Genomic DNA, 17672 nt, shown 5'->3' on the forward strand with positions numbered 1-17672 from the left:
GCTTTCAGTATTTTGAAATATTCCTGCAATTTTTAATTTTATTTGCTTTGTCTTTGTATCTTTAGCTGTTTTTGTTTTTTTTTTCGCTTAAAAACTGTCTCTGTCGGAAATTGTTGACTCATCGGCGTTTTCGTCTTTTTTCTTTCGAATAGCTGCTATGCTATTTTTCTTATAAGAAACTATCATTCAATTTTGGAAATTTACAAAGCTATCAGGTGATAATTTTTTTCTTTGAAACTTAAAAATTTCAGTGAAACTCTAAATCTCGATTTTTTATAGTTCATTGACATTTCAAGGCCGTGAGTAACTAAAAAATCTAGATTTTTTATAGTTCATTGACATTTCAAGGCCGTGTGTATCAAACTAAAAAAAACCTGCGTAAAGATATGACTGGATCGAGTGGTCTAATGTATGCGCGCATTAAATTCACGAACTTTCGAAAAGTATCATCTAAAACTTTCAGATTGGAAATGGATTTCTCCATGTAAATTTTTTGGAAGCGAAGAATAACCATTGCGTGTCCTTGTAAAGCAGTATGATTGAGTCAGTAAGCGCAGGTGTGTTGATTAGATACGTCAACGCAATTCAGCACTCAAACAGTGGCAAGGACAAAGCCCTTAGACTCCTCCAATACACAATACGGCTCGCCTCGAAACTACTCTCAAAACACAGCTTGGCATCCGTCTTGGAGAAATTCCTGCAACGTCTAGCTAACTTAGAAAGCGCAATTTCTGTCTCAAGAAATGTTTTCTCATTCGGAAATAATTTTGAGTCCCTTATGTGCGCATTAGATGCACTTGCTATTGCCGATGACAGTCTGAGAGTTTGGTCTGTAATTTCACACTCTGCAAAATTTGTTCACCTATCAGCCGACCATTTAAATTTATTCCAGAAGATTAAAGTCGCCCATATTTCCGATGGGCTTTCACTATGGGTCAATAGGTTATGGTTTTTTGCAATATTCCTGAGCCTGGCCAAGAATATGCGTCACTTTAAGCTGTTATGTGGGACAATGAAACCACTGCATGTTTTTGCTCAGATAGCGTCGCGACGCTCCAATGACGTAAATGCAGCAACTGGGGCCACATTTCGAAAATTTGACCTAAATACGCCCTGTTCTTCAAAAGGTTCTTCTCAAATATCAGAATCAAGATTGAACCTTTGCAAGGATATTTTGGACCTTACCTGTCCGTTGAGTAATTTGGGATACCTGAAAAGTGAAATAGGCGCATTGTCTGGAATTGTATCTTCTGTCATCGGACTGTTGCAAATCATCCGAAAAGTCAATTGAACTCGATTCGCTTTTCTGGATTCTTTTAAAATTGTAACTTTCTGTAGATCGCAAAACTTATTTAAATAATCATTGTTTATTATGCAGTACTTTTAAAATGATATATCTAAACTAATTTAGCTTCTTTTCTGTTTTATTGCGGTGAATGAGGTTGAGAGAAAACTTATGAACACCATTGAAAATATTTGATCACTTTGACAGTTTTTAAAAAAGTTTGAAGGATTTTCGAACAAGTTAGTGAACTTTCTAAACAAGTTGGTGGACTCACTATCTTAAAAAAACTTTCCGAGCCGGATATCCTTTACCTCGACCCTCGAATGTTATGCAATAATTATTCAGTGTAATTATTGAATATGAGCATATTAGCCCAACCAAGGGCAATAAACAACTGATCTTCAAGCTTTCATCTTTGTTTTCGGGCTTATTGGGATGATATTTATAGAAGTTTAAGGTATATTATACGCTTGATTGCCAAAAAGTGTAATTGTATTTAAATTAGCAATCTGACATGAGATAGTTTGATAAATTTTTGTGAGTTTTGTTCAGTCATTTCACAACCGAAACTTCCTTAGCTAGGTATCGAGCGATGTCGAAAGCATCGTCGAAGTGTGAAACGGATACCTTACTAGGCGAGAGTTCTGGCGACATAGGGCAATCTTTGGAACTAAGTTATAATTCATTCTTTTCCACCCGAAATTGCATTGCATACGCGGGAATGGTTGGATATTTCCTTGCTTATTCATCCCGTATTATTCTGAGCGTGGCTATTAATGCCATGGTAGTTCAGATACCAGAAACTAACGCTGTTAATGAAAATTGCCCCTTGCATCACAATTCGACAGCAGAACTGATTCCTGGTCACTTGGAGAAAGGTAAGTGACCAAGATAAATGTCAAGGCCTGAAGACGAATCAAAATCACTTGAGACTAAGCACATGTTCTGAATAAAAATGTTAAACAGCAGTTTAATCGGCCATTGGATCCAACGCTTCTGCAGGTTAGTTAACGCCTTCTAGTTTGGAATCATTTTTGTTACATCAGCTTACCTAATATATATCCTGGATATATCTACGCCACCTTTAAACCCAAAAGAATTTTGACTCCTTTTCAAAACATGCTTTGTAATTCTAATAGTTAGTTGAGTAACCCCTAAGTATTAAAAAATAATCGGTCGCTTTAAAAAAGAGTAAAGCAAGTTCGGATAGCAGTTATAGTTGATAACACAAGCATAGCTTGTGTTATACTATGAACTTTCTTTTTTTTCCAACCTAAGTCGCAAATATTGCTGCGAGGCTATTGTTGTGACAAAAAGTTCATTTTGAAAGTGTTCATTTTGATCCAGCTATTAGGTACAGCCGATGCTAAGGATATTAACATAAACTATTATATTACAAATTGCGCTTTAGCTTCAAGGTATCATAGATCTGTAGCGTAGAGGTAGGGAAGGAGACCAGCAACAAAATAAGAGGTTTCAAACCTGGGCAGGATCGGATGTTTTTAATGAAATTTTTCGTATACTAGTAAAATACGTCCGCTGTATAAATTGAGGCATGTTAGTTGGTAGATTTCTTTTTTTTTTTCAAATTGACTGTTACTGCTAACGCGTCATAATTGGCATGCGTCATATAGCAACTATCTAGACTCATAATTGGCGTGCGTCACTTAAGAAATTTTGCAGTCTGGAAGTTATTCTCATTCAGCTTTTCCCAGTAGCATTATCGGTCATATTTTGCTTGTATGCGAAGTGCAACTTCGCATCTGTGTAAAATTTTTGTACTCTTTACACTAGCAAAGCTTGTGTGTTATTACGAACTTTCTTTTTTTCCAACTAAGTCGCAAATGTTAGTGCTATTTTTTAAAGTGCTCTTTTATTGCAGTGTATGCATAAGATCAATAACCAGCGATTAAGTACAGCAAATGCTAAGAATATTAACACACACTGTTGTATTAAAAATACCACTTTAGCTGCAAGGTGTTAGTTATGGTTCTGTATCGACATAATTGGCTTGCTTCACTTAGCAATTATGTAGACCCATAATTGGCGTGCGTCACTAAAGAAATTTTGTAGATTCAAAATTTTACTCAATCAGTTTTTCTCAGTAGCGTTGTCGGTCATATTTTTGCTTGCGTATGCGAAGTGCAACTTCGACTCTGTGTTTAATTATGCCATCGAGCAGCTAATGTTTTAGTAAGAACCATCTTTTTTTCTAGCCTAACTCGCAGATGTAATTGCTTATTAAAAGTGTTCACTTGTGTGCCTTTTTGTTATCACGATCTGGAGCATTGGAAATTTTATGCATCTGTTCTCGGTTTTATTTGTGGCTTGTGTTTTTGATGGACTAAGCGTCTATGACTGAGTGGATAATGTGTGAGACTCATAATTTCTAGGTCGCAGCAGGTCGTAGGTGCGAGTCCGAGATTTATTTTTAATTTTTCTTATTGCATTTTTGGAACTCTAGAGCTGATTTCGATTAAGAAAAAGGTCCTATTTTTATCAACAGTAACTGATCCTGAAAGGAGGGAAAAAAGCAGAGATAAACAGGTTCGCCTAAAAAAAGGATAGTCAGTTTCTGTGATGGTAGCACAGAATGTTCCGACCATATTCTTAAAAAAACTACTTTACTTTTTTCTTGCTTGTACTGTTTTTCTCTTGAACTGTTTTTTATGCTTTGTACTCCGTAAAGCATAGGTTTTTCGTTCTAAATTTTTTAAATTATAATCGAAAGTTCTGTCATTTGTCCTGTTACCAAATCTGATTTTGATGAATTTTTTTCATTTTTTCTTTCTGGATAGAACCGTTTAAGCCTAAGTTTTATCGGCTTTGTCAGCTTATATTGCGGAGGGCAAAAAAATACTATTTGACAAATTGAGGTACAGTCAAATCTCGATTTAACGTACCTGTTTGGGCGGTCAAAAATAATACGTAAAATCTAGGTCTACGTTAATTAAAGGTTTGAAAAAAAGGCGTTTTAAATGAATTTTGTTCATCATTCATGGGTGGTGCATACATAAGTATCAAAATAATCGCAAAACTTCGATGCTTTGATGAACTGTTTGGAGCCCGGAAACAGTAAACTCCTGAGTCGCCGGTGCTTCATTTCCAGATTCCACCAAAAAACATCATTTTCTTTGTCATTTTCTGGTTCAGCGAAAGGTTCGCTTGCTGAAGAGTGACGTTAAATAAAGGTTTATTTTCATTGCAAACATTAGTTTTGGTCCGATGCAGCAGTTACGTAATACCAAGGTTATACGTTAAATCAAAACTACGTAAAATGAAGGTTTTACTATGGGAAAAGTTTGGGACCGGAAAAAGAATTACGTAAAACCGAGGTTTACGTTAAATCGGCAGTCCGCTAAATCGAGATTTGACTGTATTATAAAATTATATTAGAATTTTTTACTTAATTTTTTTAGACGTTTTTGGAAAGTTTTTCTTTCACTTAGCTAAAATTTTGGTTTTTCTCAGCAACTAATTAACAGATTTTCAAAAACTGGTATCAACTAAAAGAACGGCTCCCGCATTGTGTGTCTGCCTGTTTCCCTAGTCTTTAATATAACTTCCCCTTTCAACTTCTTTCGAAAGGTTCAACGGGATAATGTTTGTATCATTTTCTTAAGTTTTTGTGTTTTTTTTCGGAGACAAAAACTCTAAATCTGAGATATAAATTTCAGTGGAAAGTACAGGTACTAGGGATTTTTTGTGTATAATCGGCTACGACCTTATTTGAATAGAAAAATATATGGTCTCAAAAAAGCTTTTTTTTGAAATTTTGTTCATTGTTTCAAACTTTTTCGCCAAAAAGGAACCTTCACAAACCTGGAATTAAAGAATCAATCAAAAAATAATTGGCGACGCCTTACTTTCATTAGAAAAAATTAGGTTTTCGGAAAAGGCAAAATTTAAACTTTTGAAATTTTCTTGCCTGTTCTCTGAAACTAATCTGCCAATTTTACGATTAAAGATTCATTTGAAATAACAGTTTGAAATAAATTTTTCAGATTTTGATCGTTTTATGGAAAGTTATTTTGTTTTCTCAAACTTTTACCCGCGAATTCTGAGTTAAATGATTCAATTGAATAAACATTTTTATCCTGCATAAACAATTAATGATATGATACTTCACTCAACCATTTACGATGATTATTTAGGGTAAATGCGTTTAGGCGAAAAACAAAAAAGCCTGCTCGCTCACCTTATTCGCTCGAAGTTGAAAGGGCTTTAATATGAAATATCACCCAACCCATTCCGATTATTAGTTTTGATACCTGTTTTTGTGTGCAAAATGAAAGGAAACAAAAGACTTCGTACGAATACAAAATTACTCCCCATTTTCAATGGTCGGAACAACTGGGATCCAATTGTCCTTTTTTCTCCAAATACTTGCTTTTTGTGCGTAGTGTATCCGAATAAATAAAAGTTGAAAAAAGGAATGCTAGAGTCAATTATTCACGAAAACACTACTTTTTTTCAAAAACTAATCACAAAGAAACATAAGTATAGCTGGTTACTGTGCAAGTAGCACAGAATGCTCCCACCATAATCTCTAAAAAATACAACGAAAAAGCATTTTCAAAACAGTGTTGTTTTTTTCTGCGTGGTGCGATAAAAGGATCTCAAGGAAAGGTTAGAGCTGAGGCATATTCGACTCGAAAAGTAAAAATAAGCATATTGGACACCAAAGTTTATTAGAAAAATGATTGGAAAAACAAAAAAAAATCAAAAAAAATTAATAATTTTTTTATTTTTTTTGGTAAAATTTTTTGTGTTCGCAATTCAAACTAATTTTACACGAGTGAAACTAAAATTAGGCTCAAAATGCTTTATTAATTGGCTCGAAATAAGCAAATTATCCTGCTCGCTAGCTTTGTTCGCTCAACACAAAAGAAAAAATCAAAAACATACAATCGGTCGAAATAAAAGCTTAATCTTATTTCCGGCACGATTTTAAAAGAGCAGTTTTTAAAGATTGTTTTGACTAAGAGGCGCTAAATTAAATTTTGATAGCATTAACTTCTTGAAGTAAAACTAATTTTTCCGCGGCTTAAGTAGCTGATTAATATCTATCTAACGTTACTCACTAGCTTTACTTGCAGGATTTTAGACTATAACGGAAAAAAATTCCGACTAGTTTCAAGTGATGTTTTGGAAATACTTGAAATTACGACTTCGAGGGATTTACTATGAATACCAATGAAAAAATGGGGAGGAACTTTGTATACGGGTGTGTTTTAGATTTTTAGTTTTTTGTTTTCCACGCAAAATCAACCAACATAAATATTCATCGTGGAGAGTTGAGTGATATATTCTATTAAAGCCTTTTCAGTCATGATTTGAACGACTTTGAAAATTTCGAAAAAGTCTTACCAGTGTCGAGAAAAACCGGTTTGAAATTTTGGATTTTGAAATTTTTTACAGCTTAATTTAAACGGTGAAAATTTAGTTTCACTCGAGTAAAGTTAGTTATTTGAGGATTTTAGCGCCCTTTTGGAATCAAAAACTTCAAAAGTTCAAAAAACTGCTTAAAAAAATGAATAAATTTTCATTTTTTTATATTTTTTTCTGAATTTTCGACTTATTTTTCTACAAAATTTTTTTGCATTTTGCGTATTTTACTATGACTATCGAAAATGTCTAAGAGGTATAAGATCGGTCCATATTCTCAAGGCAAGTTGACACTTATTCTATTCTTGTGTTCTTTTTTTAAAACAATTTTTTCATGCTTTTTATCTGCTATTCGGCAACTTCAAATCGACTTTTTAAAGCATTTTACTGCTTGGTTCAAAGAAAACTTTGCGGAAATCTTGACTTCATAATTAACTAGTTACCAAAAATGACTCTTAGGTTGGAAGATTCGAATTTGAATCACGTTTTCTATCAAATTATTTTTTCAGTTTTTTTGGACTCAACGGGCGTCTAACCATTTTTTGTCGGGTTACTTATCGATTCATTTTGTCGGATTACTTATCGATTCATTTTCTTTGCTTCTGCAAATTAATTGCTGACAATGATCCTTTTTATACGTTTTTTCTCAATTTCATTCGAGATAAAGATATAAAAAATTTGGCCGACCGGCAATGTTTTTTTCTCTTTTTTTTCTTTTTCGCTATCTTAAAATTTTAGACATTTTGAGTGTTTTTGAAGTATCAGCTGCTACAGCCAAAAGATGAAAGCGAAGTATAGCCTAGAGTGGGCTTTTCATTCATATTTCATAGCAAATTCAAGAGTAGCATGTTTCAGTCGTGATTTCACATCCAAGTGTTTAAAAAAACTCACAGAACAAAAAAAAATTCTAAAATTTTTTCAAAAAATTTCACTCGGAAAAAGTTTGAGATTAAACCCTCATTTTTCTTGTAAGTAAAATGAGTTTTTGGAAAAGATGGGTTTTTCTTTTTTTTTTCATTTTCCTTCCAAAAAACAACGTCATCGGAATATTATGAATGCTTGCATAGCAACTGGCTGCTCTTGTTATGTTAAATCTTGCTCCTAATTTTTGAAGTGATAGTAAATTGAAATATTTTTCCGGATAGCCTGCTGCTGTCCGACCACAATGATTGGAAAAGAGAACCCAAAAAATATATATTTTCATTTTTCTACTGTTGTTCTTTTTCCAGTAAAAAGAAATCTAGTTAGTTTATTGAGACAATTTACTAGCTAAACTAATATATGAACTGCAGGAGAAACAAATTGTGAGTTCCAATAGCCTGAAAAACGGAAATTTTTTTACCATTTTTTCTCAAAACGGAAACCACGTTTCTGTTTTTAAAATCCGAATCACGTTTGAATGGAGTGTAATAAGACAGCGTCCTTAATCCCTATGAAGTTTTTTTGAGAAAGTCGACATAAGTTATCTCAAAGTTACTTCCCACTTCGTTAGGTTGTCGGATCAAACTTTTGACTTTTTAATTTTTCATACTAGCATAAATGTTTTTTTTGCATTTGTATCCGAACAAAAATAAGTTTTCAATATTGCTGGGAAAAATTGTCTAATGGTGGATTAACAGCTCTCTGAAATTGATTCTTTGAAATTTGCTGTATATACTTTTAATTGTACAAACTTGATACGAGTAACATCAAACTTCTAAATAACCAAACTTTAATCATTTTTGCCTTTTTTGTGTGACCTTATCTCACCATGCGCAAAATATGGGTTGATTTTTGTTAGTTAAAGTTTGCTTAGATTAATTTTCAATATCAGAATGATTTGCGCTATGCTGAATCAAAAATTTGCAAAAAGTTTTTACCATTTTTTTCGGTTTTCAGTAAAGGGCGTTATTAAAGAACTCAGATTAAAGAGGCAAGGTAACAGCAAAATTAATGTGTACTTAGCATAAAACTAAGTTAATAGCTCATTAAAATGAGGTTTCAATTGAGCTAAGAGCTCATCAAGTAAATTGTAAATTTCATGACATTTTGAAAATAGGAAAATGTTCTACCAAATATTTTCGACACTGAGAATTTTTTTGATTCAATTTGGAATCCGAATCACGACCACTAAGTCTTTAATATGATATCAACTCTGAACCACTGTGAATTTCCATCAACTTACCGAAAATTGATGAAATAAAACTAGCTAATCCATAGTTCCTTCCTGTCGACTAAGTGTGTCCAGGCTGGCCACTTGGTCTATATTTATAGACTGGTCTATAAAAGTCATTATTTGGTCTATAATTTTTTGGAAGTCTATATTTTCTAGAGACCATGTAAAAGTCACTATTTACAACAAAGCTTCTGTTTTTTAAAATTTTTAAAAAACAGTTTTGAGACATCCGTTTTTGGTGAAACCGTTTTTGGTGGTTAAAATTTTTAAAAAGCACGGGCCGAAAAAACGCAGTTTTTTTCAAAATTATGCCTGCGGCGCAGAAATTTTGGCCAAAACAGGGCAGGGACTTTTCAGTGCTTTGGCAGAGCTTGAAAAATTAATTTGGTCGACCTAAAAAAAAAGGTCGACAAAAAACTTCGAAAATTGTCATAGTCACTTGAGGTCTATATATTTTTGAGAAAATAGTGGCCAGCCTGCTGACGTCCTACGACGAACAACAACTCAAGTTCTTTTTTCTTCGAAATGAAAATCATAGTATACTCAAAAATGTAAATTCGTTTATCTTTTTTGACCGTTGATATTTCCTCGATCGATCGATTATACAAGCGGGCAATGCATGTGTTATATTACCATTCAACGTTTAAACTATTGTAATCAAGACATATCATTCTCTGACTTTTATGTGCCAAATTGTTTTGCGTACTTATTGAAGCAGCATGCATTTTATCCAGTGAATTTCTATTAGCATGAGTTAAACTCTTTTAAGACGTAATTATCATGACAGTCTGAAAAATCATGACATTGGAAGTTTTGCGAAAATTTCAATATTTTTTTTTGCAAATTTGTGTTTTAGGTACATTTAACTGGACAGTTAAAGAACAAGGATACGTTCTGTCGTCTTTCTTCTACGGCTCTGGCCTCACACAATTCCCATCCGGAATCATAGCTAGCAAATTTGGAGGCAAACTATCTTTTGCAATTGGCGTTGTGGGAACTGGAATTTGTACCTTCTTAACTCCGACTTTTGCGTTTATTGGGGTGTACGAATTATGTGCACTTCGATTCCTCATGGGAATTTTACAGGGCTTAGTGTTCACTTCGATGAATCATCTGATGGGCGTTTGGGTGCCCGAGTTCGAGAGGAGTTTCTACTCGGCCTTGGTTGGTGGTGCCGCTGACATCGGGAATATTTTCTCTCCTATAATTGCGGGCTATTTGTGCTCCTTAGACTTCATGCATGGATGGCCGTTAAGTGAGTCACCACATCCCATTATTGCAAATGTTCAGCAGAATAAATTTAAAATCTACTTTTTGTGGCCCCAGAAATGTCATCATAATTTTTAATGAATCTGAGAAACGAGATGACTCGTCAATGTTTTTGGCTAAAGATGTCAAAAACCAGATTCTTATCTTGTTAAGTAAATATTTAACCCGCTGAAAACAGAAAAAGCTTAACACTTTTCGAGAAGTAAAAGGAAGGAACTATGGATTCGCTCTAGTTATTTCCGTCCAGTTTTATGGACCTTAAATGAAACTCGTTGGCGATCTGTGGTATCATATAAAAAGTTCTAATGTTCCTGATTTGGACTCCAAAAAAGCAAAAAAAATGGTGTCTCAGTATCGAGAAGCAAAGTTTAAAATTGTTCCGTTTTTCAGTCGTGACCGCGCTCAGCTCAAAACTCTAAAATATTTATACTAAAACAACAAAGATATAACCAAAATTGAATTAATTCTGGAAACTGCATAAATTGCAGAATTTGTCGTTATAAACGAAAAAATATCTTTTTATAGCTAAAACTGATAATAATACGTTTTGGTTCGGGTAAAAAAAATTGTTTTTTTTTTTTGGGGGGGGGCTCGAACCTTCGCCGAACCGTAGGCTTTGTTCCAGACTGCTCGGCCAACTGGTCCTTATCTTGTTCAATTTACTTGCTTTTATATTCTGGTTTATGGAAGGTTATTTGCGTGGCAACATCCTCCGCTCCCAAGGAAGCGAGACCGGGCGCGAGTTTTACTACCGGATGGGTAACATCGCCATTCAAAGTTTTTAGTACGGCAGATATCGGGCAACTCCGTCTTTTCCGAAGTTGAGTGTTCTAAAGCGAGCTAAAAGATAATAACCTCGGTGACTGGTGAACTCTATTAACCACACTAAATCGCCTGTCTTGAGTCCCCGTTCTGGAGAGGAGTGCCGCTCGGCTCGCTTATTGAGACCTGGTACATACTCGCTTAGCCATCGTGACCATATTGCAATTGAATATGCCGGCTCACGAACTGTTTTCTATCGTTGAACTTTTCCTCAAATCTCAAGGAAAGGGATTTCGCACTTGCCTGACTAAGCAGGAAGTGGTAAGGCGTAATAGCTTCTAAGCTATCCGGATCACTGTTTACTGGAGTCAGTGGTCGCTCATTTAAAGATTGCTCGAACGAGCAGAAATGTGCGTCGAGTACTTCTGGCGCTAGTTTGCGGGTTCCAAGTATCGAGTAGAATGCACCCTTGCAGGACCTTACCAGACCCTTCCATAAGCCACCATGATGTGGCGCACTAGGTGGATTGTTTTTCCTCTTTACGCCTTTTTGTTCTAAACGGCTGTGAGCCTACTGATTCCAAGTATGGATTCACTTCAACAGTTTCTTTTCCGCGCCCACAAATTTTGTGCCGTTAAGTCGCGAATCTTTACCTCTGCCAATCAACACATATTTGAACTATCTGCATTTGACATACCAGTTTTTTTTCGAAAGGTTTCCTGTTTTGTGTAAATTTGCCAACTCCAACTTGGAATAAATTGCCAATTTAACCCTCAATTTTTTAGGTATGCATGTTTTTCTCAAATGAATTTTTTAAAGACAACTCTAGACAGACACATGGAACATTTGGGGTAGATTAGTTTTTTTGGTCATATATTGTTTTTTACTTAACGGCTTTCGTCTCGCTTTCTGTCGGCTGGTTTGCCATGCTAATTTTGAGCTGTATAACAAGTAATGAAAACATCCGCTATGCCTCTGTGTACATTAATTTAGCAATATAGCAGCTATGCTTGTTTTTAAATCGGCCCTCACTGAAGAATATTTAAGAAAATTTATATTTAAGAAAATATTTTTAAAAAAATAAGAAATCGATTTTATATTAAGTTTTTTATTCCCATTTTTGGAATTTTGTTGGAATACTTGTGGTAACCACAGAGCAACCGACTAACTTTGTTTCTTTGTTAAGATTCATAAGAATCTAATGAAAAAATTTCTTTCATTTTCCGGTTTGAATACCGCTAAATCAATTGACCAGTATCGTCAGAATTTTAATTTAATTATGCAATAAAATTTATTTTTCATCTTGTTTAGTTTTCTACCTCCATGGTCTTATCTCCCTGGGCTGGCTTAGTGTGTGGTGGAGAGTGGCATCCGACACCCCTTCGTCCCACCCGAGGATTTTGGAGGCCGAGATGACTTACATCACCAACAACACTGCCCAGTCAACCACACGCACACCCTTTCCATGGTCAGCCGCCCAAATAATTATTTTCTCACTAGGTCAAATTTTGAAATTGAATGTATAAAAGTGTTTGAAGAAATCTTGGTTTTTGATATCATTTATGGACGGTTTTGTGAGATTTTGAAATGCAGTAAATTTTATAAAGCTAATATTAATAAGTTTTATATAAGCCATAAAGAGACCTGTGGACGTCTGCGTTCATGAGGTTGTTGAGCTCCTAAGAAAAATATTCGCCCCTTGACCATTCACCCCTTGGTTATTAAGATTCGATTAACGTAGTTCATAATCTAATTTAGGTCGTCATATTTTTGTTTGTTATAGGAAAAAATTAACAATTTGTTCAAGTTGAAATTAACTTTTGATCTCTTTCTAAGTTCAGTTCATTTCCTTTGTTAAAAGGAAGGCAAACTCCACTATCCAACAGCAAAAGTGTAAAGCTCACTAAAACGGTTCAACAAACTTGTATTTTCTTCCCCCTAAAAGGTTTAGAGGGGATGGTGCGGTTAATCCCGAAAAACGTGATCGTCATCTAATTTCGAAAGTGGAATTGTGTTATCAGATTTCCCAGCGAAATAAAAGTTTTACGTACTGATCCAGTTTTCTACACCAGCAAAGCTTGTGTGATAGTATGAAATAAAAATAGCGAAATAAAAATTTTACGTAATGATCAAGTTTTTTACACAAGGAAAGCTTGTGTGATAGTTTTTTTCCAACTTATGTCGCAAATATAGTGTTCAGTTTGAAAGTGTTCATTCAGTGGATAAGATCAATAACCTGCTATTAAGTTCAGACAATGCTATGGATTTAAACACATACTATTATATTACATACAAATAGCACTTTAACTTCAAGGTATCATGTATCTGTAGCGTAGAGATTGGGAAGGAGACCCGCAACAAAATAAGAGGGTTCCATTCTGGACAGGATCGGATGTTTTTATTGAACTTTTTCGTATACTAGTTAAAATGCGTCCGTTCTATAAATTGGGGCATGTTAGTTGGTAAATGTTTTTTTTTCAAATTGACTGGTACTGCTAATGCGTCATAATTGGCGTGCGTCACTTAAGAATTTATGTTATACTCATTCAGTTTTTCCCAGTAGCGTTATCGGTCATGTTTTTGCTTGTGTATGCGAAGTGCAATTTCGCCTCTGTGTTTAATATGGATTATTTCAGCAAAATTGAGATTCAAAAATTGTTGTTTTTGCAAAAAACAAGTCAGTATTTGCATTCCGTTTACCTACATTCATTGACTATTTTCCAACGGTCTGATGGCTCCTTTTAAATTTTACAAAAGACCAATATATATGAGCAGTAAATTGTTTTGATGAGTACGTTTTTGTCTATGCAAGCAACTTTAAAGAATCTATGGTTAACTTTCTGAGAGGAATTTTTGACTTATCTAAAGCTTTTTTTCTTATTCAGGAAAAGAGCTTTGACCAATGGGCCTGTTCTGGCCCTAATAGTAGCCCAGTCTTGCTCTAACTGGATCAACATTGGAGTGATGTTGCTGCTCTCGCCCTACATATCCAGGGTACTCAACTACGACTTGTCTGCTGTGAGTTGTCCTTCATAGGGTGCAAAAAATAGAAACATTTTTTACTTAGTTGAATCTTCATTTTGGTTTCAGCTTTTTCCCACTCCACATTGAACTATTCATAAGCAACATATTATTTGTTTAGTCAGTAATTATACAAGGTTTTGACTGTAGTCTGAAATATAGTTGGAAATATTAGCTTAAGTTTTGATTTCCATTTCACTATCAGACGAAGCGAGGAAAACTGAATAAGAAAAAAATAATGCAGGCGATCGTAAAACAGCAACTAGAGCTTCCTCTCTCAACTATTTCCCCCGCAATTTCTCTTGTTTTTTGGAAAGTCAATATTTTTGCCAGGCTTTGATAAGTTTCAAAACGTAATTACAAGACTGCTCGTATCAGGGCGAAATCCTGAATGTTCCGACTGCCTTTTAAGGTTTATGGAGCAGTAATAACATTAAAAAAATCAAATAAAATAAAACAAAATCAAAAAAAAAATTTCTAAAATTTGAAATTTTTTATGAAAATCATCCCCCCACACGCCATACAAAGTACAAAAAGATAGATTTCGATCCTTGTAACAAACCAATTATGGCAAATAAGCTTCTTTTAACCAATTTGGAACATTTCTAAGACGGATTAACTCTCCGCTTACGCGTTAATAGCGCGAAATATATCGCGCGTTAATTCTCCCAAATTGGCCAAAATGGCAATCTTTAAACCCCCGTAACTTTACGAAAACTGATCACAGGTGAAAAATATTTTCAAATTTGAGCTCAAGACAACAATACCTTTCGAATGATGTAAAAAAATCCGTCAAAAATGGCTAGTTAAAAAGTCGAAATTTGTCTGAAGAAAAAAAAACCCACCCCGAGCACAAATATTCCGTTACTTTCGTATCGAAAGTCGGAACAATAAGCCAAGCCGACCCGCATCCACTTTCAAGCGTTAATAATCGATTATATTTTAATTTCAGCACCAGTCTTACTAAATGAGAAAAATAATATTATAATCAATTAATAAACGATTATAATCTCTTTTTGAACACAAATTTTTGTCATTTATGATACAGATTAATAAATTATACTAGATTATTAATCCATCTATTTTTTGACTGAAATATAGTCGAATATAATCAAATAAAATTGGTTATTTTTATCGGTTTCTAATTTTTTTGTTATGCACAAAAAATTCAATTTAATTGATTATAATCAATTAAAATCCCTTTTGTTTGCCCTTTTCGTCTTCGACCTTACATCTTATTTGCTTACATTTTATGCCTCTCATAGGCGTTGGTTTCTGTGAAAATGGGAAAATTGACTGAGCAGTTTCCAAATCATTTCACATTTTTTTTTTCACTTTTTCTCGATTAAGAGTTGTTTCATGATGCGTATTTTTAGTTTTTTTTCCAAGCACCAAATTATGGGCACATTTTTTAAACTTCATGAATTGTTTGAAAAATTTTAACTTTACCTACCTCATGAATTTTTCAAATGAAGGGATTTCTACGAAAATTTCGTAAAATTTTGTGTTCAGCTAAACCGAACTGGACAAAACTTCAATATTTTAGAGGTTTGTCATTAACAGAAAAATAATAACTCATATCGCATCCAGTTTCAAGCGTTAGTAATTGGTTATGTTATGATTTTAGTACCAGTCTTACTAAGTTTGAGAAAAATTCGAAATTATTTATTTAAAAATTGATTATAATCTTTTTTGAAATCAAATTATAATCAATTATAATACATTTTATTTGATTATGAATCAATGTAGTTTCCGATAGATTTATAATCGATAAGTCGATTATGACCGATTATAATCCATTTTATTTGTCGACCTTTCATCTGAATTCCTTACTTTTTATGTTTATTCTAGACGTTGGTTTATGTGAAAAATGGGAAAATTGTTTTAGCAGTTTTCAAATAAAATCAAATTTTCAACATAGATATATTTTTTCGTTTCGTCTCGATTAGAGTTTCTTCATGATGCACATTTTAAGTTTTTTAACTACCAAAATATTGGCACATTGTTTTAGATTCATCATTTATTTGGTAGATTTATTTTTCACCATCAGTTGGAACCTTTCGACTAATATGAAAGGATTTCTGTGAAACTTTTGTTTCCTGGTAAAACTTTGTGTTCAGATGAACCACAGTGTGACAAGACATCTCACTTTCAGAGATTTTGTAATTGTCAGAAAATACGAATCCATAGGATATAATTGAAATGCCCTTTTAGTGTGAAAATGTTAGGCAAAATAGGTCTTTTTAATCGATTCTCTCGAGTATAGTTGATGTAGAGTTTTTCGTAGGAATTATAATCAGTTATATCTCTTGGTTATATCACAGTTATAATCGATTCTAAATCTTTTGATTTCTTAACTTCGGTAATAATAATCATTTTCAATTTTTCAATTTTAATCATAATTATAATTGTCAAAAAATCAACATAATAATCCGTTATAATCGATTACTTACGCCTAAACTTGGATGCGGGATATTTCGTGTTATTAACGCGTAAGCGGAGATTTAATCCGTCCTAGAATTCCCTATAAATTGGATTGAGGCATGCTCCTTTGTCTGTTTAATACTTTACTATATGCGAAATATATCACTTTGTACTTAACATAGCGTGTAGGTTTTGATTTTCCGAAAACCACATAACAAACTTTTGAAGTTTTTTCATTTTTTGAATTTTTCATCAAATATTTTAATTTCAACTTCTCCATAGAAATTAAAATTAATTTAAGTGCAGTCGTAAAAAAGGGCTTCGCCCTCAAACGAGCAATTTTGATTCATCTGAAAGTCAAGTAGCCCGTATTAATGGGGAGCAGACGATCTAAAGGAGTCATGTGAGCATATGAACCAAAATTGTCTGTGACCGGGTGTTTAATGTTTTCAGAACGGCATCTTCAGCTGTCTCCCATGGCTCTGCAGTAGTTCCATGATCTTAGTTTTCTCGTCCCTCACCGACCTGTTACGTAAGAAACGAATCGTATCAACAGGAGTCGCCAGAAAAGTCAACCAATCAGTGGGCTCTTTTCTTCCCGCTGTTCTTTTCATTCTCGCCGCGCATTCGGGCTGCAACACTTCTACAACTATTCTTCTGTTCACGCTTGGAATGGTGTGCTTCGCGGCAACATTTTCAGGCTATCACTGCAACCATCTAGACCTTGCGCCGAACTATGCTGGAATTTTGTTCGCTGTTTGCAACCAGTTCGCTGTGTTGCCTGGAATTATGTTGCCGAACTTTGTAACTTATTACACTCAAAATAACGTACACAGTCCTGAATTATGGCAGAATGTTTTCTACTTGTTAGGGGGGATAAGCTCAATTGGGGGAGTTATTTACCTGCTTTTCGGATCTGGAGAAAGGCAGAAATGGAGCTATGAGACAGAAATTGAAACTGAAAATGAGTATCAAGTTTTGAAATTGGAGAAGAGCTAACATTCAGTCCACTTCTGACTTAATTTTTTCAAAGCTTCCATATCTTCATTTGGATAGAACTGATTAAAAACATTGAGAGAAAAGTATCTATTAACTTTATGATTTGATTGTTATCTTCATGGACCGTTTAAATTGTTGCTAATTTGAATTTAAAAACTTGTTGATTATAATCTGTATAGTTTGATGCAAACTGATTTATTGCATTTTTCAAACAATTGAATTTGATTTTTAACATTTTTTTACAAAATATAATTTGGTAATTAAATCAAAAATTGGCTAATAATAAATTAATTTCTTTGAGTTAACATTACTCAGCGATTCATATCAATAAACCTGCAAAACTACTCCTAAATTGCAAAGTTTTCTTGT

General features: G+C 34.0%; 1 protein-coding gene across 1 annotated transcript; it reads left to right on the forward strand.

Moving 5' to 3' along the window:
- The first annotated feature begins 1877 nt into the window (after positions 1–1877).
- On the forward strand, positions 1878–17389 carry LOC134844736 (sialin-like). The gene is made up of 5 exons (XM_063861550.1): positions 1878–2163; positions 9685–10083; positions 12171–12327; positions 13745–13877; positions 16758–17389. The coding sequence occupies exons 1-5, from the start codon at positions 1878–1880 to the stop codon at positions 17301–17303; spliced, it is 1521 nt and encodes a 506-aa protein (XP_063717620.1). The 3' UTR covers positions 17304–17389.
- Positions 17390–17672: the final 283 nt, after the last annotated feature.

The sequence above is a fragment of the Symsagittifera roscoffensis genome, chromosome 4 (assembly GCF_963678635.1).
Source record: "Symsagittifera roscoffensis chromosome 4, txSymRosc1.1, whole genome shotgun sequence".
NCBI lineage: Eukaryota > Metazoa > Xenacoelomorpha > Acoela > Convolutidae > Symsagittifera > Symsagittifera roscoffensis.